The sequence below is a fragment of the Copidosoma floridanum genome, unplaced genomic scaffold (assembly GCF_036245765.1).
Source record: "Copidosoma floridanum isolate Cflo_tuat_1 unplaced genomic scaffold, Cflo_Japanese_pri ptg000019l, whole genome shotgun sequence".
NCBI lineage: Eukaryota > Metazoa > Arthropoda > Insecta > Hymenoptera > Encyrtidae > Copidosoma > Copidosoma floridanum.
The window spans coordinates 18,941,198-18,957,697 of record NW_028321896.1 but is presented as its reverse complement, the minus strand read 5'-3'; the positions used below and the strand labels follow the sequence as shown (position 1 = coordinate 18,957,697).

Genomic DNA, 16,500 nt, shown 5'->3' with positions numbered 1-16,500 from the left:
TATATAGGTTTTTTTTTTTTTTTTTTGTTTCCTTTACGGTAGCGTTAATTAAAACGAATGTGGGATTTATCCGGAGGGGTATAAAAGGCTCCACATTACAGCGGCAGCTTGCAGCCGGTTGTGAGGAAGTAATCCTTCTCACTCGGTGTTTATTTTTTACCCCCTTCGCCCTTTTTCCGTCACCGCTCGGTATATAATATGTATACAGCGAGAGCTTTTCCGTGCGCTCTAATGGTGTAATTGCACGCGAGGGAAAAAAAAAGGGTAGGGCATTTTTTTTCCACGTTTTTGAGAAAGAGAGTAGGTTTCACGCTTTTTTCCCCTTCGTTCTTTCCAAGGGTTTTTTTTAACAAGATGTATATGTGTACACAGGCTCTTGTCGAAATGGGCGACGACAAAAAGCTCGAGGCGGGAGATTGATGGAATCATCGGCCTACACGCCGTGTATTTAGTGCTGAGGACGCGGTCAAATTATAGAGATTGACTTTCGCTTCCGAAACGAGACATAAATATACTGCAAGTTTAGCTCTGGGGAAGTTGGATTGTTTTTTTTTTTCCACGCATATAGTACCAGTTAAAGGTCGGTGTCATCCGCGCGAGGCAGACCACGTTGCCCGAGTCGTTTGTTTTATCGTTCTAAGCTTTACCCACCTTTATTTTTTACCAAAAAGACTATTAGAGAGAGAGAGGGGTAATTACTGTTGTTATCACATTTTATTGTACGAGGCGAGGATGTAACAAGTCGAGCGATCAACAACTGCATCGATTGTCCTATACGTGAGCGAAAGTGTACTAAAGTACCTATATTAGTTAAAACTGGGGCTTAAATAAGTAGCCGTCTGTTGTTGCTCGACGAGACAATTGTATCTAATGGCACTCTCTCAAATAAGATTGACGGTAAAAAAAAAAAAAAAAAAAAAAAAATCAATCTGCAAAAAAGTGCTTTCAACGTTTGTTGTCTTTTAAAGCGAGATTACATTTGAGGGAAAATAATTAACACAACAGCAAGGCGCCAAATTAAATTTGTATCTGTTTTTTTTTCATCCATATGAATAAGGGGACTTCTGATGGTACAATATTATACATGGTGCCGCAAGCAGCACAGAGCAGGGTTTCATTTTACACCTAAGTATACGGGTAAATTAAAAATCTCTCTCATCTGTGACTACTCTTACATTACATATATACAATACTCTACAGTAGCTGTTGATTTATATTTAAAAATAGAAGCCAATCAAGATAACGCACACATTGTATACCATACAATAGGGACGGCGCATGAGAGATGGGCTAGATTATGCTTGGGTTGCAAATACTTGATAAAATGAAACGCTCTGCATCGCTCCGCGGCATCTCCGCAGTGTACACATTTTTTTTTCATTTAATTTTTTCTTTTTTTTTTGTGTATTAACGCACACTCTGTACATGTGGAGTTAACCTCAAAACTGAGACGTTTTTTTTTAAAAGACAAAAACTTTAATTCTCTGTTATTGTTTTTTTCTTTGCGTCGTCTGCAACTGTTGGACAGCTATATATATGCGTATACGTATAGATATACTTGGAAAAAGAGTAAAAGAGAGAGAGAGAGGAAGAGTAACTGTCGTGTCAGTCGTGTGCGCGGGAGCGGGACGAAGGACTAAAAATCGATTCGCCCTCTCTCGACACACCACTAGCCAACATAAATATGAAGGGTACACTTGCAACTCTTGCTCATCTGCTTTAACTGCATCACCATCATTTATATAATAAGTATAATACATACTTATAAAGTGAGTATTCCCAGATACAATAGTCAGAAAAAGAATATACTACTCACATTTTTGGTTGATCCGTCATCTTGGCAGTTTATTGTATCACCGATGATGGGACAAAGTTCCGTAGGCTGTAGGTATACGGTTCACCAGCTGCTGGTACGGCGTGTCTTAGTTGGATAGGGCAAAGAGAAAAAAGCGTTTCAGCTTGGACAAAAAATTTTATCGAACGCTCGAGCGGATGCTGCAACGCAACGTAAAATGTGTCACGTACTCATATAGGTACAACAACACATGTACACGCGCGAGAAACCCTGCAGCTTTTAAATTGTCTTTTGCATCTGTAATAAACTTTTTATATACTTTACGAGCTCCTCCTCGTCGTCATCACCGCTGCTTACCATACATCGGGAGACTGATTCTTTTTAATCACCACTTCTCCTCCGACTCCGAATAAACTCCGATCCGCAGCAGCTGCTGCTGTTTGTTTTCCGAATAACATTGGGTTGATCGTTGGTTTTTACCATCCACTCGAATGACGTTTCGGAGTTATTCGGATACAAAACTACGTACAGCAGGGCACAGGCATCACTTTGACGAGCTAATGTTTTGCCCGGCACACATGTACATAAGTACGTTGATCTGCAGAAGATGCACTTGCAGTTTTCAAGTTGAAAATAACAACAACAACCACAACTTTATTTAAGTGTCCATACTGAAGATCCTAAGAGCACTGAGCGCGACAAAATATACTTGTAACCTGGGTCAACACGCCCCATCACCACCATACTACCCACGATACGCTGCAGCAGAACTGCACTTTCTTCTTCCAGTATACTCTTTCATACTAAACTCATCTCCTCTCTTTTAATGGTGTGTGCAGCCAAGATTCTGCGCGCAAGACGCTGCGTAATGCTGCTTTTTCTCGCGTTATCGTGTATTTTTATAGTTTCTGCAACGTGTGTGTGCTCAATTGTCGCGAATCTCTCTCGCACGACTATACATCAGAGGCGGACAGTAAAAAAAGAGAACACTACACCTATATATATATACCTAACGCGCGCGCCCGGTCACGCACCATCGATCGCCCTTCTGAAAGCTGCTAGTTTCTATCTGCCGGCTTTCAAGTTTATTTTCGTTTTAAATGTCTCGGAGATGATGCGCTGCCGTCATATCAATTGTTGACGTATTGTAATCTACATTGATAGTGCAGGAACGATGTTACAGACACCCTGAACTTGGCACTTTATTGGCTTATAAATGATAATAGGTAGAGGTAAAGCTTTGGAGAGGGGAGAAAAATTGAAGACACGCGACGCGAAAGTATATTAACAGATCAGCTTCCTCGAATGTTGACAAAACAATCAGCTGCTCTCTGCAGCCCAGCTTCTGTGGACTGCTGACGACATCTGTCGGTAGCCTGAGATTAGAAATCAGAATATTCAGGACCGAGGGCGTTTTGTTGAATTTTTGGTTCTTTTTTCGGAATCTCAATTATTTTATTACATTAGCAGACAATTATTTTTTTTAATATTTATTTTCAACATAATAATTTTTATACTCGTCGCAGATTATCATAACTCTGGGTTTCTGATAAAAATCATATCTGGTAATATAAAGAAAAAAAATCTATCAACTGTCCTTTGGTACGGGAATTGTTGTATATCCACGTTAGAGCTACAGATGTAAGAATTCATCAAGGAACTAATTTTTACTTGTCCTTTTTCGATTCACTGTCTTCATAGGGTGATGTTGGATCCTGAATTAAAAAATGCTCGTGTTAAAAAGAAAAATAATTATAAGACATTCGTTATATTAGATTTTTAAGAAAGGATTGTGAAGGACAGGAAAACTCAATACCTATTTAATACTATCTCCAAAAATAGAATTTATTTTTTTTGTGATTCGTAATTTCAATTTTGGAATCTGTGGAATCCACTAGTCTCACGATTTTCGTATCATCAAATTTATCTCTTACAAACGTCATATCACGAGTACTTTCATTATTTTCAGCGCTTTTGTTTGGTTCTAAGGAGTTGCAACAGTTTATCTCATTATTCCTTTATCAATCAGTTGATAAATTTTAATTTTGTGTAACTATTATTTAAACTGCGATTAAAGATCAAGTTTTTTTTTTTTAACATGGAGATCAAATGTGAAAAAACTTAAATAATTATTCACGTATTGAGAAAAGGTAGGAGAAAATTTTCAGGATGATCGGGAGTTTTAAATTAATTTAAAAATCCACCTACATCAGTTAAATCTTTAATAGCCTGAGTAGCTTTACTATATAGCGTACCAACAGCTGAAGCCGCTGAACCTGCAGCACTACCAGCTAAATTTTTGAATTCTGAAATATTGGTAGGGACTTTTGGTAGCTGTGGCCAAGATATTTCAAGTTGACTTTCGCCTCCAGGTTTCACTATGGAACAATTTTTCAGGTACATAATTTTCATGTAATTTTGTAATTTTTATGAATGAACATTTCTGACTTACCACCGTAAAAAAAGTTATATCCAACATTAACGTAATATTTTGCTATTATCACTCCTTCTTGAGCCTGCTTTGGATAACAAATTGATGCCACTGCTAATGCACCTGTGCTGGTATAAACAAGCTTCTTAAATTTGCCTCCCCTCAAAGATAATATCAAGCCAGATAAACCACCTAATCCAACTGCACCGATTCTGGGGAGCACATTTGATTCATCTCTCAAGTAATCAAGTGTGACTGCAATGAAGTAGATTGCATGAAGACACACATTTTGTATGTAAAGTTGAAAAAATTGTGTTGTATTATACCTTGACTGTGTGCTTTGCCAGTTTCTATTGTATTCGTTATAACAGCTGTGTAGCCCGTAAACTGTTTAAAAAACTCTTGCACTGATTTCCTGACCATTCCAAAGTTTTGCTCCAAAACACCTTCTTCAGTTTGGACACTGTTAAAAACGAGCATTAAGTGTTGGTTAAAAATAATTATGGCTCATTACTCATCGACGCAAGTCAACACGTCTTATTTAGATTTATACTTGGCATACGGCTTGAAAAATTGTTTTTATCTGTACAGTATGAGAATTACTTTTTGTTTACCATGGAGGTTCCCTAGACGCAGGCTTTTCAAATGTGTAAATCGGTAATTCGGAGGGTCGTACGAGGTTCTTGGCTTGATCGTCGTTGCTTACATTAACTGGTTTTTCATCCGGTTTCGGTTTCATGGTTGGAACAGCGGCACACAGACCACAGGGCATTAAAAATTTCTTGAACAACTTGAACAAATATGCAAATTAATTTTCGATGACACGATGCGTTACTTTATAACATTTTTTTTTTTTTTTGACATTTTCCATTAAACGTTGAAGGTTAGGTAAGCTACGTCAGGTTCTTGTCGTGGTAAAAAAATATATTACCTTTATTCCGTTCATCATGGATAAAACTTTCAACTTAACGGACCACTGAACTTTTATTTAAACGACTTGGAGCATTTTTTAATAAACAATGTGGCCTAAGACAACATCAAAGGGTCTCATTTCTAAAATATAAACTAATTATCAATGATCAACCGCGAACTAGACTCTCTCGGAACTCGAAGTAAAAATTGTGAAACTGTACAGTTGGGACATCTGCAGTTTAAATTTTACAACTCACACAACTGCATATAATTATGTCTTCGCGAGAAATTTTTTTTTTTTTTTATAAAATACCGATATTTTTTTGAAACATTAGATGTATAACTTACCTTTGCACGAATGAAAAATAGACTTATGGATGTACAGCTATGAAATATTTATTTTCAATAATTCGCGACACACTTGATCAAAAGTTAAAAAATCAATTATAAAATCTGAAATAACAAAAAAAAACGTGTACTTTTAAATGTGTGAAATACAGAAAAAACAAAATAGAATTGATCTGAGATGTTGATTAAAAACAAGAAAAATAACTTCAGATTGTTAATTAATACATGACCCAAATCGACGACTCGTGTATTTTGATTTGATTATTGAGGTAGTAAAAATCTAGTAATAACATGCAAGAGTTAATTGAAACAACTGTTTTCTAAACATACTTTAACTTGGGTCCTACCGATTTCAACTAAAACTCCTGGTTGGTAAGCGTCGCATCGGTGAATCGGTTCTCTGCACGTGACGTCTTTACCAAATATGTTTCCGATCGTACGATCTAAGATTTTATGAACGAAATCTCGCATTGTGTAATTATTTTACTTTTTCTTTGTATGTAGTTTTCCATAAAAAATATTACTAGAATTTTTATTGGATCTTTTTCATAAAAAATTTAAGTGGTTAATGTGTTTTTGTAAGCTACTTGAAGTTGTATTTAGTTGACTGTTCAAATACTTTCGATTTCAGTAAAATAAAATGAAAATCCAATAAATAATTATCAACACTACGGGAAAGCGTGCTATAAAAAAATACATACTTATATTGTACGTCTATATTTTCAAATAAACGATATCACGTAGGAAAATAAAATGAATCAAACGCTTCTTTAAATTTTGATTTTTTTTTTTTACAAAATTTATTAGTTTTGAAAAATCTTAGTTCAAATTTTAACATAACATGAACACAAGTATCAATACTATTACCTAGTGGCACATTGCATAATGTTTAATACAATGAAAATTCAAATCACGACAATCGAAACAATTTGATTCAAGCACGACACGACATCTTATCAAAAATACTCATTCAAATATCAATTCTTTTAAAGTAAAACAGTTTATACTATGATGTCTCGAGATAATCGCCGGCTTTTAATTGAATATAACGTATAAATAATTTTTTAATCTTTAACAAAGAAATCTTCAAGATTTATTCACACAGTATCTTCACAATGGTAGCATCGTTGACACTGTTCAAATGCTGTTAAACTCGTAATCGATAAAATATAAATTAGTAACGTGAAATTCTTTAGAAATCACTTGTGTTGTTATATTTTCTATGTTGACAACGAATGAAAATTCTTCAACAAGAAAATCAAATAGTTTTTCGCCTCTTGTGATGCAACAATATTCCTCGAAATTTTATGTACAACTTAAATGTAATACGTAAGCTAACGAATCCTCAACAGTCCGGTAATATCAGTCTATTGTTTTAAATTGTAGCTGGAACACAATAGTAAATATTTGTTCAAGTTGTTGGTGGTTTAGCAGCGGTAGCTTTCGTTTCGTCTACTTGAACTTTTTGACAGTAGCGGTTAAGCGTTATTTGTATCGTCTGATCGGAATATCGACAATTTTCAGCACCACAAGTGCACGTAAACGATTTGTACTTTATTATCCAAAACTTATCACCATAATCAAAACTGAAATATTTTAAGGCACTGGAATAAATCCAAATATTTGGCGATTATACTTGGCGAATTGACGGGATTACATACCCTAATTCTTCGTCTGCGTTAATATCTCTGTTAGCGAAAAATGCTATTCGCGGAAAACGAAGATCCTGATGGTCAATGTACACTCTGACTGGTAGTAAATTGGGAGAGCAAGAGTGATTAATGAAACGTGCTAAATTTCCATAACGCTTCGCATCGATGCAATAAGTTTCTCCATCCTTGTTCATTAAAACACAAAGACAAATGTCAATAGCTTTTAAATTGGTATATTACTTATAAGTATTGCTATAAACAATTTTTCAACTTACTCTGTTGTCCAAATCGAACAAATACGAATCGTCTTCTCGGACGTCAGCTTCAGAATCTGATATTATTTCGCCGACGTACTCGCAAACATACGTGCCCTTGGTAATGTGACGAAGGGTTTTCAAGCCCCACCCTTTTCCATCGGTCCGAAAAAGCTGAAACCGCTGGGTCATACCGTGTTGAACAACTCGATTGTTACAACTTATTTTATTGCAGTCACAGGCAGGATTGCATTCAAACAACATTGGAGGATCTGAAATTTAAAAAAAATAGGTGTGACTGTCATGATGACACAAGTAAATATTGGAATGGTAAAGCTACAGGGTCCTTAATTACCAGAATAATTGAATTCAGGTACGAGTTTTCCCTCCTCGTTGTACCAACAACGTAGGCTGATATTACCGCAAAGACATTTGTCCGAATTGCAATTGTCTTCGCAGTGGCAAGACTGTAATGACGTTATCGTCCGATCGACGTTAATTCTACTTGTAAAACAATTTTCCGTCACGTAAATGAAATCTGTTGGTTTATCTTCCGAATCCACGCCATTGACACATTGGACGGGATTAGATTCTTTTCCTCGCGTTATATCGCTGCAAAAAAGTTAAAAAGATAAGTATAATTTTTTAAACATCAAAAAAGGATTGTCATCACTTACTTTGTCAATATCTTGACCGTTTTTTCATTCATGTTTTCGGATCGCTGATTAAGTTTGAAATTTAATTTAAGTACGCTCAAGGTATCTCCGACTCCGGTGCAGCAATCTATCGCCGTTTCTTTCAAGTTATTCTTTTCTCGGATTTTGGCACCTCTCGATAATAACAAAACACAAACGGAATACTGATCTCGTCGCGATGCTATGTGCCTACGAGAGAAATAAATATTCAGTCAAATGGAAAAATTGTACTGCGACGTAACTAGGCTTATTTTTGGTGAATTGGAAAAATTCTTACAACGGGGTGTCACCGTGAATGTTGACAACATTAGCGTCACAGCCCAAATTGAGAAGCATTTCCGTGATTTCATGACTACCACTGTACGCGCTCCAGTGGAGAGCGATATTCTGTTCAGCGTCTCTGATCAGTGGATCACATTTGTTGTCCAGCAAAAATTCGGCTATCTCAACGTGACGAAACTCGCAGGCCCAAATCAAACTGGTCCATCCACCGTCATCGACAGAATCTTCGATGGTAAAAATATTGTTTAATGTTAAGCTCAAAATCAAGGTCACTCTCAGAGGATCGTAACATAAAATAAGCGATATTTACCTACTAGGGTCCTAGGTACCTTGGACTCGCTCAAAATAACTTTACAAACTTCCAAGTGTCCAGCTCTAGCAGCTATGTGCAGAGCAGTCATGCCATCCTCGCCCTTCAACGTAACATCGGCACCCACTCTCATCAAATATCGAACAACTTCAACTTTACCATTAACCGCGGCCAACATCAGTGGGGACCACTGGTTCCTGTCTAAAACGTCATACTGTGCGCCAGCCTGAACGAGAACGTGCACACAAGCTAAAAAGCCTCTCTCTGCCGCCAAGTGAAGACCGGTTCGTTGGTCCTGATCGCGGAAAAAGTGATTCGCGTTGAACCCACAAGCTGAAATCATAAAGGTCGTTAACCGTCGATAAACTCTGGCAGATTATCATTAGATTTATTTTGAAGAGCAGCCGGTTACCCAGAACATTGACTAATTTCTGCAGCTCTCCATTCTTGACGGAATTGAACAAGCTCATGATCGTGAAGCGTTCATTTTTGTCCACGACAGTCGGCTCAGGGATCCTAATGACGTCCGGATTAATGAGCGGCTCGGTCGATTTCTTCAAAGCCGGCGTCTGTCCAGCTAATTTGGAATTGTCCCCTGCGCCAGGTAGCGTTATCCGAGCAGCCGCATCTTTTCGGGCAACGAGTTTGCTAGCTGCCGCTGATGCCGGTGCTGGTGGTGGTTGTGGCGTGGATGGTGTCGCTGCCGGGACATTGATCGGTTTGCGCTTGCCAGTCATCGTTATGATAACGTCGCATGATAGATTGTGGCTCCCGCAGTGCGGGCACAGGGGCTTGTTGCTGTAAACGAGCTCGCACTCGCGGTGGTACTGGTGGCCGTTGGAGCAGTGTACGAAGCGGCCCTGCGAGCAAAACAGACCACAGGTTGGGCAGCAGTTGTGTCGGATCAGTCTCTCTTTGTGCATGCGGCAGAGGATGATGTAGGGTATGCGGGTGCTCGGTCGTCGCATAGCCACGTCGTCGTGATCGACTTCGTTTGTGCAGCTGACTATTCGCTTGTCTATGCAATCGTGGGCTGTGCAGTACAGAGGCGCATCCGCGCTCGTGATTGTCACATATAGTTGGGAACGCACCTCGCACAGGCATTGCATGGGTACTTCTTCTCTCTGGCCGGGAAATAATGGCATTTTAAGTTGTTGTTCTTGTGTTTTTTTTTTATTTTTTTTTCTAATACATATGTAAGGTACGTGTCTCTCATATTTAAATTTACCTTGGTAGTTGTTCGCGTTTTCGTTACGACGGCTGTTGATTCAGGTTTGGATGCCACACCTTCGGCTGTACTGGGACTAGGGATCAAACTTCTACGACTCTTTTTGACAGGTACCGCATTTTCTGTAAAATAATAGTATCTCGTTGTAAATTTGAAATTAGTGCCACAAGCAAGATTTAAAATTAGCATTAACCTTCTAGAGCAAAATCTTCTAATGAGCTAGCAAATTCGCTTTTTGGACTTGGAGTTTCTAAAACCAGACAAATTAAGTATTGAAAATTAAAATTATCAACTTGGGCAATGAATTCATTTGTATTTATAAAATTAATACATACCTGAAAAACTGTTTCCTTTATGAATCTTTTTAGCTCCATCAGTCGATGAGACTTTAGCTCTGTCCCTTTTCAATTTGATTGCATGAGGCTTTAAAAAGGGATCACCTACATTTTTCAACAATGATCCATTTTTTAAACTTGTACTACTGTTGCTTGATTCACTTGATTTGGATTTCATTCCTTCGATGTGTTTAATGATTGGCGTCAACTTGGGCATTTCCGCGTATTTGGTAAGCTTTGGAATACTATGTGCAGATGTGCCATTTACGTTATTCGACATACTTTTTATTAGTTTTAATGGACTTAATTTTGGCAGATTGCTATTTTTTTTTTCTAAAAGCGATTTTTGAGGAATTATGCGGTTCAACTTGGGAAGATCTTTTTTTTCCACAACAGATTTTGGAGAATTCGTGGGTTTTGGGGGATTTGTTACTTTTGGAGGTTCCACGGATTTTGGAGAATCATTGGATTTTGGAGGTACGGTAGGAATTAAATCTGGGACACTATCTTTTTTACTTTCTGAATCTGTCTTAGGTGGTACATCTACAGGAGTTGATTTTGAAGCCGACTCCGGGGGGTTCAACTTTGGTATAGGTTTCTTTTCTACAAAATTTTTTCTAGGCCTTCCAGGCTTATTGTATCGCCTCTTAATAGTTTCTGTAGTGTAATTTGATTTTTCTTTTCTCGCCATTGCACTTTCTAACACTGTACTTTTAAAAGTTTCTTTTGATAATCTTCTAGCAGAACGTTTTAATACTGATTCATCACTAAAATAATAAGATGTAGCTTATAAAGTAAACGAGGGAGAGAAAGAATGTATCAAATACATAAAAATAATGGAAAATAAAAATTTAATAACAACCTGTATTCCTTTAAAAGCTTGTCCTTGTTTTTTTTGGAATTTATTTTTGGCCCTTTGTAAGATTTCTCGATATCTTCAGTATCTTTGTCTGTTGCATTTTCCGTGTATGGGCTTGATTCTGCGCTATCGTTTGAAAAATTTGATTTTTCTGAGCCACTTATTTCCATTTCACTGGTTAGTTTTTTATCTCGATCTTTGCTTGCACCTGGTAATTCGTCATTTTTTTTATCATTTTTGATACACGTATCTTTGTCATCGGATTTGTCCACATCATTACACTCTTCGTCGAAATTTTCAATTTTCACAGACACTCCACCAATTTGGTCACAATTGGAAAACTCATCTGGCACCAAAGACAAATTAGATGGACAACTGGAGATCTTAGTTTTTTTGCCATGATCTGTGTTTTCATCGATGGTCCTGAATGTCAACACTATTCTTGCTGGAGTAGTATTTCCGTCTTTTTTTGCGACTTCCGGTTTTGGACATGTTTCCTTGTCTTTTGGCGGCTTTTCAGTTTTTTTCTCAGGAATATTTTCCTTGACAACTTTGTTCTCCTCTCGGGGGCTGTTTGTACATTTTGGTGCTTTCAAAGTTTTGGCAAACTCCTCCACAGCCTTGGCCTGAGGTTTATCCTGCTTGTGTGCTGGTGACTCAATTTTATTGATTTTTCTAGCCGGCCCTTGCTTTTTCGATCCAGTTTTATTGAACTCATTGGTCATACCTTCCAGTATTTGTTGAATACTCAGATTGTCCTTGGAAGTCACGGTTTTAGAGTCAGTCGTTTGGGAACCTGACATTTTACTGGTCTCCACCTCTTCAGGCTCAGACATGCTGGTTGCTTATTATGTTGGAAATTTGTCTACAGCACTCTGCAAAAAAAAAAATATTTTAAAATCATTCATTACTTTGGCTCAACGATTGTTAATTATTTTCTTTCTTATATAGTTAACACGTTTGCTTATAATTAATTTATTATGCAGCTCACGTCACACACAACTACATTCCAAAACTCGAAAATCAATTCACAATCATACGAAATCGTTAGTAAAAATCGTTTTTGTCTCGATTGAAAAAAAAAAAAAAAAAAAACCTATCATCACGAAAAGAATCCATGAATTAAACGCATTATTCAACAACAAATTCTCGGTTATTCACGTGACAAGGATAATTCCGAATTTTCTGTAACATCAACTAAACAGTCGTCCAAATTCTATGTTACCTATAATAACTCGAGTACTCGTATCAAAACGAGCTAAGTAAGAATCATGCCAGACTATCCCGATTTCATACCCCCGTTATGCTGTAGAGAGATACATCACCCTCAACCTCTAGCTCTTTTCACAATAAACTCGAAAAAAACGAATTAAAAACGTCAATCACGAGAATTATCAACCCACCTAAAGAATATTTTGCTCCAATGAGACACTAAGTAGGTACCAGTAAAAATGCGTCCATCCTCATGAAGTAGGTACCTTATAAGTAAAGTAAGCGTATATAAGTACGAGTAAGTGTTACCTACAAAACTTGATCAGCGCCAGTCCGAGCACTCATCGCATCGTCGTCCGTCGAACCAAAAAAAAGTACACACAATCCGCGATCTACACATACATGGTACACTACGTCCCACGTAACAGAAGAGCAGTGAAAAAAAAAAAAACTACCCTTAAGACTCGAGGAGAAAAAAAACGCGAGCAAAAGTATAGAGCCAGAGGGTAAAATATTATGACATAAGTAAGTATCCGATCTCCGAGCAATGAGAGTGGTGTCAACGCGAGAGAGATCCGCCGTCACGGGCGCCGTTCGCCCCCTGTCGTCTGCCCGCGGCAGCAACAACCATGTATCCACCCTATACGCGATGAGCAACTCGGAGAAAAGGGAAAATATATTGAAAATATGTAAAATAATTTTTTATAGAAACGCTCAACGTACAGGTATATTGAAAAATGAGATGAAAGAGGTTGCGGGTGTGGAAATAAACACCAATGAGTTGGCCGAGAACGGAGCAAAAAAAAAACAAAGGGGGTAAACGGGAACCATATGTATAATACGAAAAAGATATCATTACAAGTGAAATATCAGACGGGCCGTACTTATAAGTAAAGCACGACGGTCCAGGTTTTACAAGAAGCTGCTACTTATATGCGCTAAATACGTGAGACAAAAGATACTGTTATACCTATATATACGCGCGGGTGCCACGGAAAACTTTTGTGCGCTCGGTCCGCAGCGCAACATATTTTCCTATGTCCTTGTATAGACGCGTGTAATTATTGGCGATTAAAACGCGTAGGCATTTTGTGGGGAATTATTACAACAATCTGTCGTGCTGGAGACCTACACTCGTGTACGCGGTGCAAAAAAGAGAGAAAGAAATAGATGATGCGTAAAAGGTATATTATGAAGTTGCGGACTCGCAGAGAGATGAGAGAGCGAGCTTCAGGAGGCCATATTGATTGAGCTCCACACTCTCTCTCTCTCTCTTTGCGCACTGGGTTAGCCTTAGCCACGTATTTTACACATATACGTGTATATTATATACAAGTTAGCTGGGCCGATCCAGCAGCGCTGATTGTGTATATATGTAACCGACCCCATGCATGCGCCCTGTGGGTTTTGTAGCTATCATAGCTGTATCTCCCTTTATCGTCCTCTATACCTCGCGCGCGCTCTCCTCCTCGTTTCTTGCCACCATCTCCCCCCGAGACATGTATACTTATACACTCTGTAAATGTTTTACTGTTCACCGTTTTTTATTTTTTTCCCAAGTCCGCGATCCCGATTTTGGTCCAAAGGTGTACCTCCTCGAGGAATCGTGCGGTACATGTGACATCGTATATATACTTGTACCTTATACTATAAGCGGTCGTAAAGGGGGAAAAAAAGAGGCGTGGTGATACCGCGCGGACGAGGTCGATCCACGGATTGTAGGTGCTTTCCTGACGCGGTCACGCTACTGCGCTCCGAAACTTTTTACCTGCATTTTACGTTACACTAAGTAACAATTAACAGACGTAAAAATCGGTGGTGCAGCGATTGCTTTACACAAGCCTAATGTCAACAGTTATATTGTCGAACGCGAACGGCAATTGAACTTACATTTAAATGGTACATGTACACATTTCGAAATATGTATATAGTTTTTTTTTGTTTGTGTTGAGGATATATGATGCGAAAAAACAAGTTGAAGGTCCTTTACACAAAACAGAGCTCATGATTAACAAAAGTTATATATATGAATAGGTCCAGGTCGCCGGTCTCCGCAGTACAGGCTGTATATACGAAGATAATTTGTATAACCATACACTCACTTCGCCCAGTATATATACGCGTTTTATCGCTGCACTAAGAACACGATACGTATTTTTTGATAGGTTGTTCGAATACGTGTATACAATTATATATATATACGATAATCTATATGACAATGTACGCCATCAACAGCTGAGACATGGGTTTACGTACATGCACATCTAGTAAATTATACATATTATCTCAGTCGATCCGCATGTATATATATATATGTACACATGGTGAGAAAAAGTACTCGCTCATTCGGTAGTATTATAAAGTATCTCGTTTTATTAAACCACGTGTTGTCCTACTTACAATATGTAAATTTATCATATAGCAATATATATATAGTATGAAAATAGTCCTAATGGAGCTATACGTGGTGGCGGGTATCACACGAGGTATACCTATACGCGTAAAATATAATCGATCATGATGCTGGGTCCCTCTCTCTATTGCTGGGCTACTCTCTCTCTTCGTTTAGAGAAAACGCATAGCCGTATAAGTACGTGGTGGTACGCCCTATTTTTGGCGTGACATAATACACATACTTATCCCTCGTAGGTATATTATGTACGTGCTTCAAACATTATGCTAAACTATCTGCGATGATCGTTGATGATCATTAAGTTGATGTGTGCCTATACTAAGTACAGCCTACATGGACCTTACGTATGCAATGACGACGATGCACGACAACTTTTCGTATTTAAGTATATATATATAATACAATACGACTAGACGCGCTACAAAATATATATACTCGGATATTCATTTTTTGTAACGATAATCTTTCCATCGTGATATTAGTAAAACGCATTACGTAATTGTGAGATCTACATGTTCAAGACACCGATTTTTAAGGTACCTCGGTAGTACCTAGAATTACATGGTGTGTACGCATAATATGTGCACACGTCGATCGTTTGGTATGTACTTAAAATGATGAACAAAACTGACGAGTATAGAAGAAGAATTAGGGTATTCCTGATGCAGAAGTGATGGATCGACGTTAAAATTTAACGATGACCATTTGCAAATTCACCCATGCCTGCGGTCATCTATACTGACGATTTCTCGCACATGTAATAAAACACAAACACATTTACTTATAAGTTGTGCGACGACGAGAGCACTTTCCTGCAAATATCTCAAATAAAAAAAAATTAAAAAAAACATACAATCGCATCCTTATTGAAAAATGACAAACCATAGTATATATTCATGCATAACATAAATAATAATATTAATTGTACGTACACTTACTTCGAGGATCCAATTGTTGCAGCCAAGGAAAATTTCAACGATGGTATTTACCTATATATGTAAATTGATTATTTTCGCCTATGCTGCATTCATTATGGGTAAGTATACTTTAGACGAGACTCGATGAGATCGATAATAACACACGAAATGACCGTATGGTGATATTTTTTTTCTCGGCGCACGTATGTATAATAACCAATAAGCTACCTATTGGTTGAAAAAATTGTGCGGCGAATTGCGTATTTCTGGAAAATAAAATAGTTAGGTTAAGTGGCGTGTAGTTCTTATTCCTTTCGACCCTCTCGCCTCTGGCTGTACAATGTGCGTCAATCTGCAGCCTCTCGACAAACTTACCTATCTCATCGTGTATCAACTATATACGAGCAGCACTCGACAATATATTTCAGCGTTCGCCTTTACACTTTTTGTTCTCGGCCCGTGTGATAATTATACCTTTTGATAAAACTAAATTTCACACTAACTTTACTCTCGAGTCGTTACCTCGTCAACTTTGACTTACCGATTAGGTATAAATCGTTAGCAAACCGAGTAGGTATAGTGCACTTGCCGAGTTGTGGTGACTTTGCGTAGTTTTCGACGAACGTGTGCTCGGTTGATTTTTCCTCAAATATATATGTCAATAGGATATACAGGTTGTTCAAAATGGCGATTTTCGTTTACAGTACTTACTTTTTAATCTATATTATATTAAGGTAGAAAATTCGCGGACCAAGTTAATCAAGCGAGTGAAGTGCGTGTGTCATTTGCCATATTATGACAGTCTTGTATGTAGCTACATAACCTAGGTTATGGCCGTATATGCTTTTGTAACGGGA

At 37.9% G+C, this 16,500-nt stretch overlaps 3 protein-coding genes across 5 annotated transcripts in view; all 3 read right to left on the bottom strand.

The window, feature by feature from the left end:
- The window catches only part of mtd (TLD domain-containing protein mustard), a 141,439-nt gene extending 138,903 nt beyond the window's left edge, over positions 1–2,536 (bottom strand). For both annotated transcript variants that reach the window (XM_089593468.1, XM_089593470.1), the window contains exon 1: positions 1,817–2,536. In XM_089593468.1, the coding sequence (XP_089449594.1) occupies positions 1,817–1,836 (20 nt within the window). In that variant the 5' untranslated portion in view covers positions 1,837–2,536. The remainder of the gene's footprint in view (positions 1–1,816) is intronic.
- Positions 2,537–3,269: 733 nt separating this feature from the next.
- Positions 3,270–5,957, bottom strand: Mic26-27 (MICOS complex subunit 26/27). Of its 2 annotated transcripts, none has more exons than XM_014351492.2 (6): positions 5,158–5,327; positions 4,841–5,016; positions 4,553–4,689; positions 4,248–4,481; positions 4,004–4,173; positions 3,270–3,510 (listed from the first exon to the last, which is right to left on the bottom strand). In XM_014351492.2, the coding sequence occupies exons 1-6, from the start codon at positions 5,173–5,175 to the stop codon at positions 3,463–3,465; spliced, it is 783 nt and encodes a 260-aa protein (XP_014206978.2). In that variant the 5' UTR covers positions 5,176–5,327; the 3' UTR covers positions 3,270–3,462. The 2 variants fall into 2 exon arrangements, with proteins under 2 accessions (XP_014206978.2, XP_089449078.1); XM_089592952.1 differs by lacking the exons at positions 3,270–3,510; positions 5,158–5,327 and adding exons at positions 3,557–3,779; positions 5,817–5,957 and having other exon boundaries at positions 4,051–4,173.
- A 405-nt stretch (positions 5,958–6,362) lies between these two features.
- Positions 6,363–16,206, bottom strand: G9a (histone-lysine N-methyltransferase G9a). Its single transcript, XM_089593055.1, has 14 exons — positions 16,019–16,206; positions 15,659–15,909; positions 11,105–11,976; positions 10,243–11,009; positions 10,101–10,157; positions 9,908–10,029; positions 9,092–9,803; positions 8,680–9,012; positions 8,365–8,593; positions 8,070–8,276; positions 7,748–8,004; positions 7,414–7,664; positions 7,148–7,323; positions 6,363–7,072 (listed from the first exon to the last, which is right to left on the bottom strand). The coding sequence occupies exons 3-14, from the start codon at positions 11,935–11,937 to the stop codon at positions 6,898–6,900; spliced, it is 4,119 nt and encodes a 1,372-aa protein (XP_089449181.1). The 5' UTR covers positions 11,938–11,976; positions 15,659–15,909; positions 16,019–16,206; the 3' UTR covers positions 6,363–6,897.
- Positions 16,207–16,500: the final 294 nt, after the last annotated feature.

Bases quoted from the DNA above. Each gene is read 5' to 3' on its own strand.
- Mic26-27 (XM_089592952.1), bottom strand. From the start codon at position 5,957: ATGCGAGATTTCGTTCATAAAATCTTAGATCGTACGATCGGAAACATA. The intron at 5,017-5,816 runs GTATGTTTAGAA...TATTTGTTCAAG, and splicing joins TCGGTAGGACCCAAGTTAAA to TTGTTCAAGAAATTTTTAAT. The intron at 3,780-4,050 runs GTACGCTATATA...GCAACTCCTTAG, and splicing joins TTCAGCGGCTTCAGCTGTTG to AACCAAACAAAAGCGCTGAA.
- G9a (XM_089593055.1), bottom strand. From the start codon at position 11,937: ATGTCTGAGCCTGAAGAGGTGGAGACCAGTAAAATGTCAGGTTCCCAA. The intron at 9,804-9,907 runs GTAAATTTAAAT...TTTCCCGGCCAG, and splicing joins AAACGCGAACAACTACCAAG to AGAGAAGAAGTACCCATGCA. The intron at 8,594-8,679 runs GTAAATATCGCT...TTACCATCGAAG, and splicing joins GGTACCTAGGACCCTAGTAG to ATTCTGTCGATGACGGTGGA.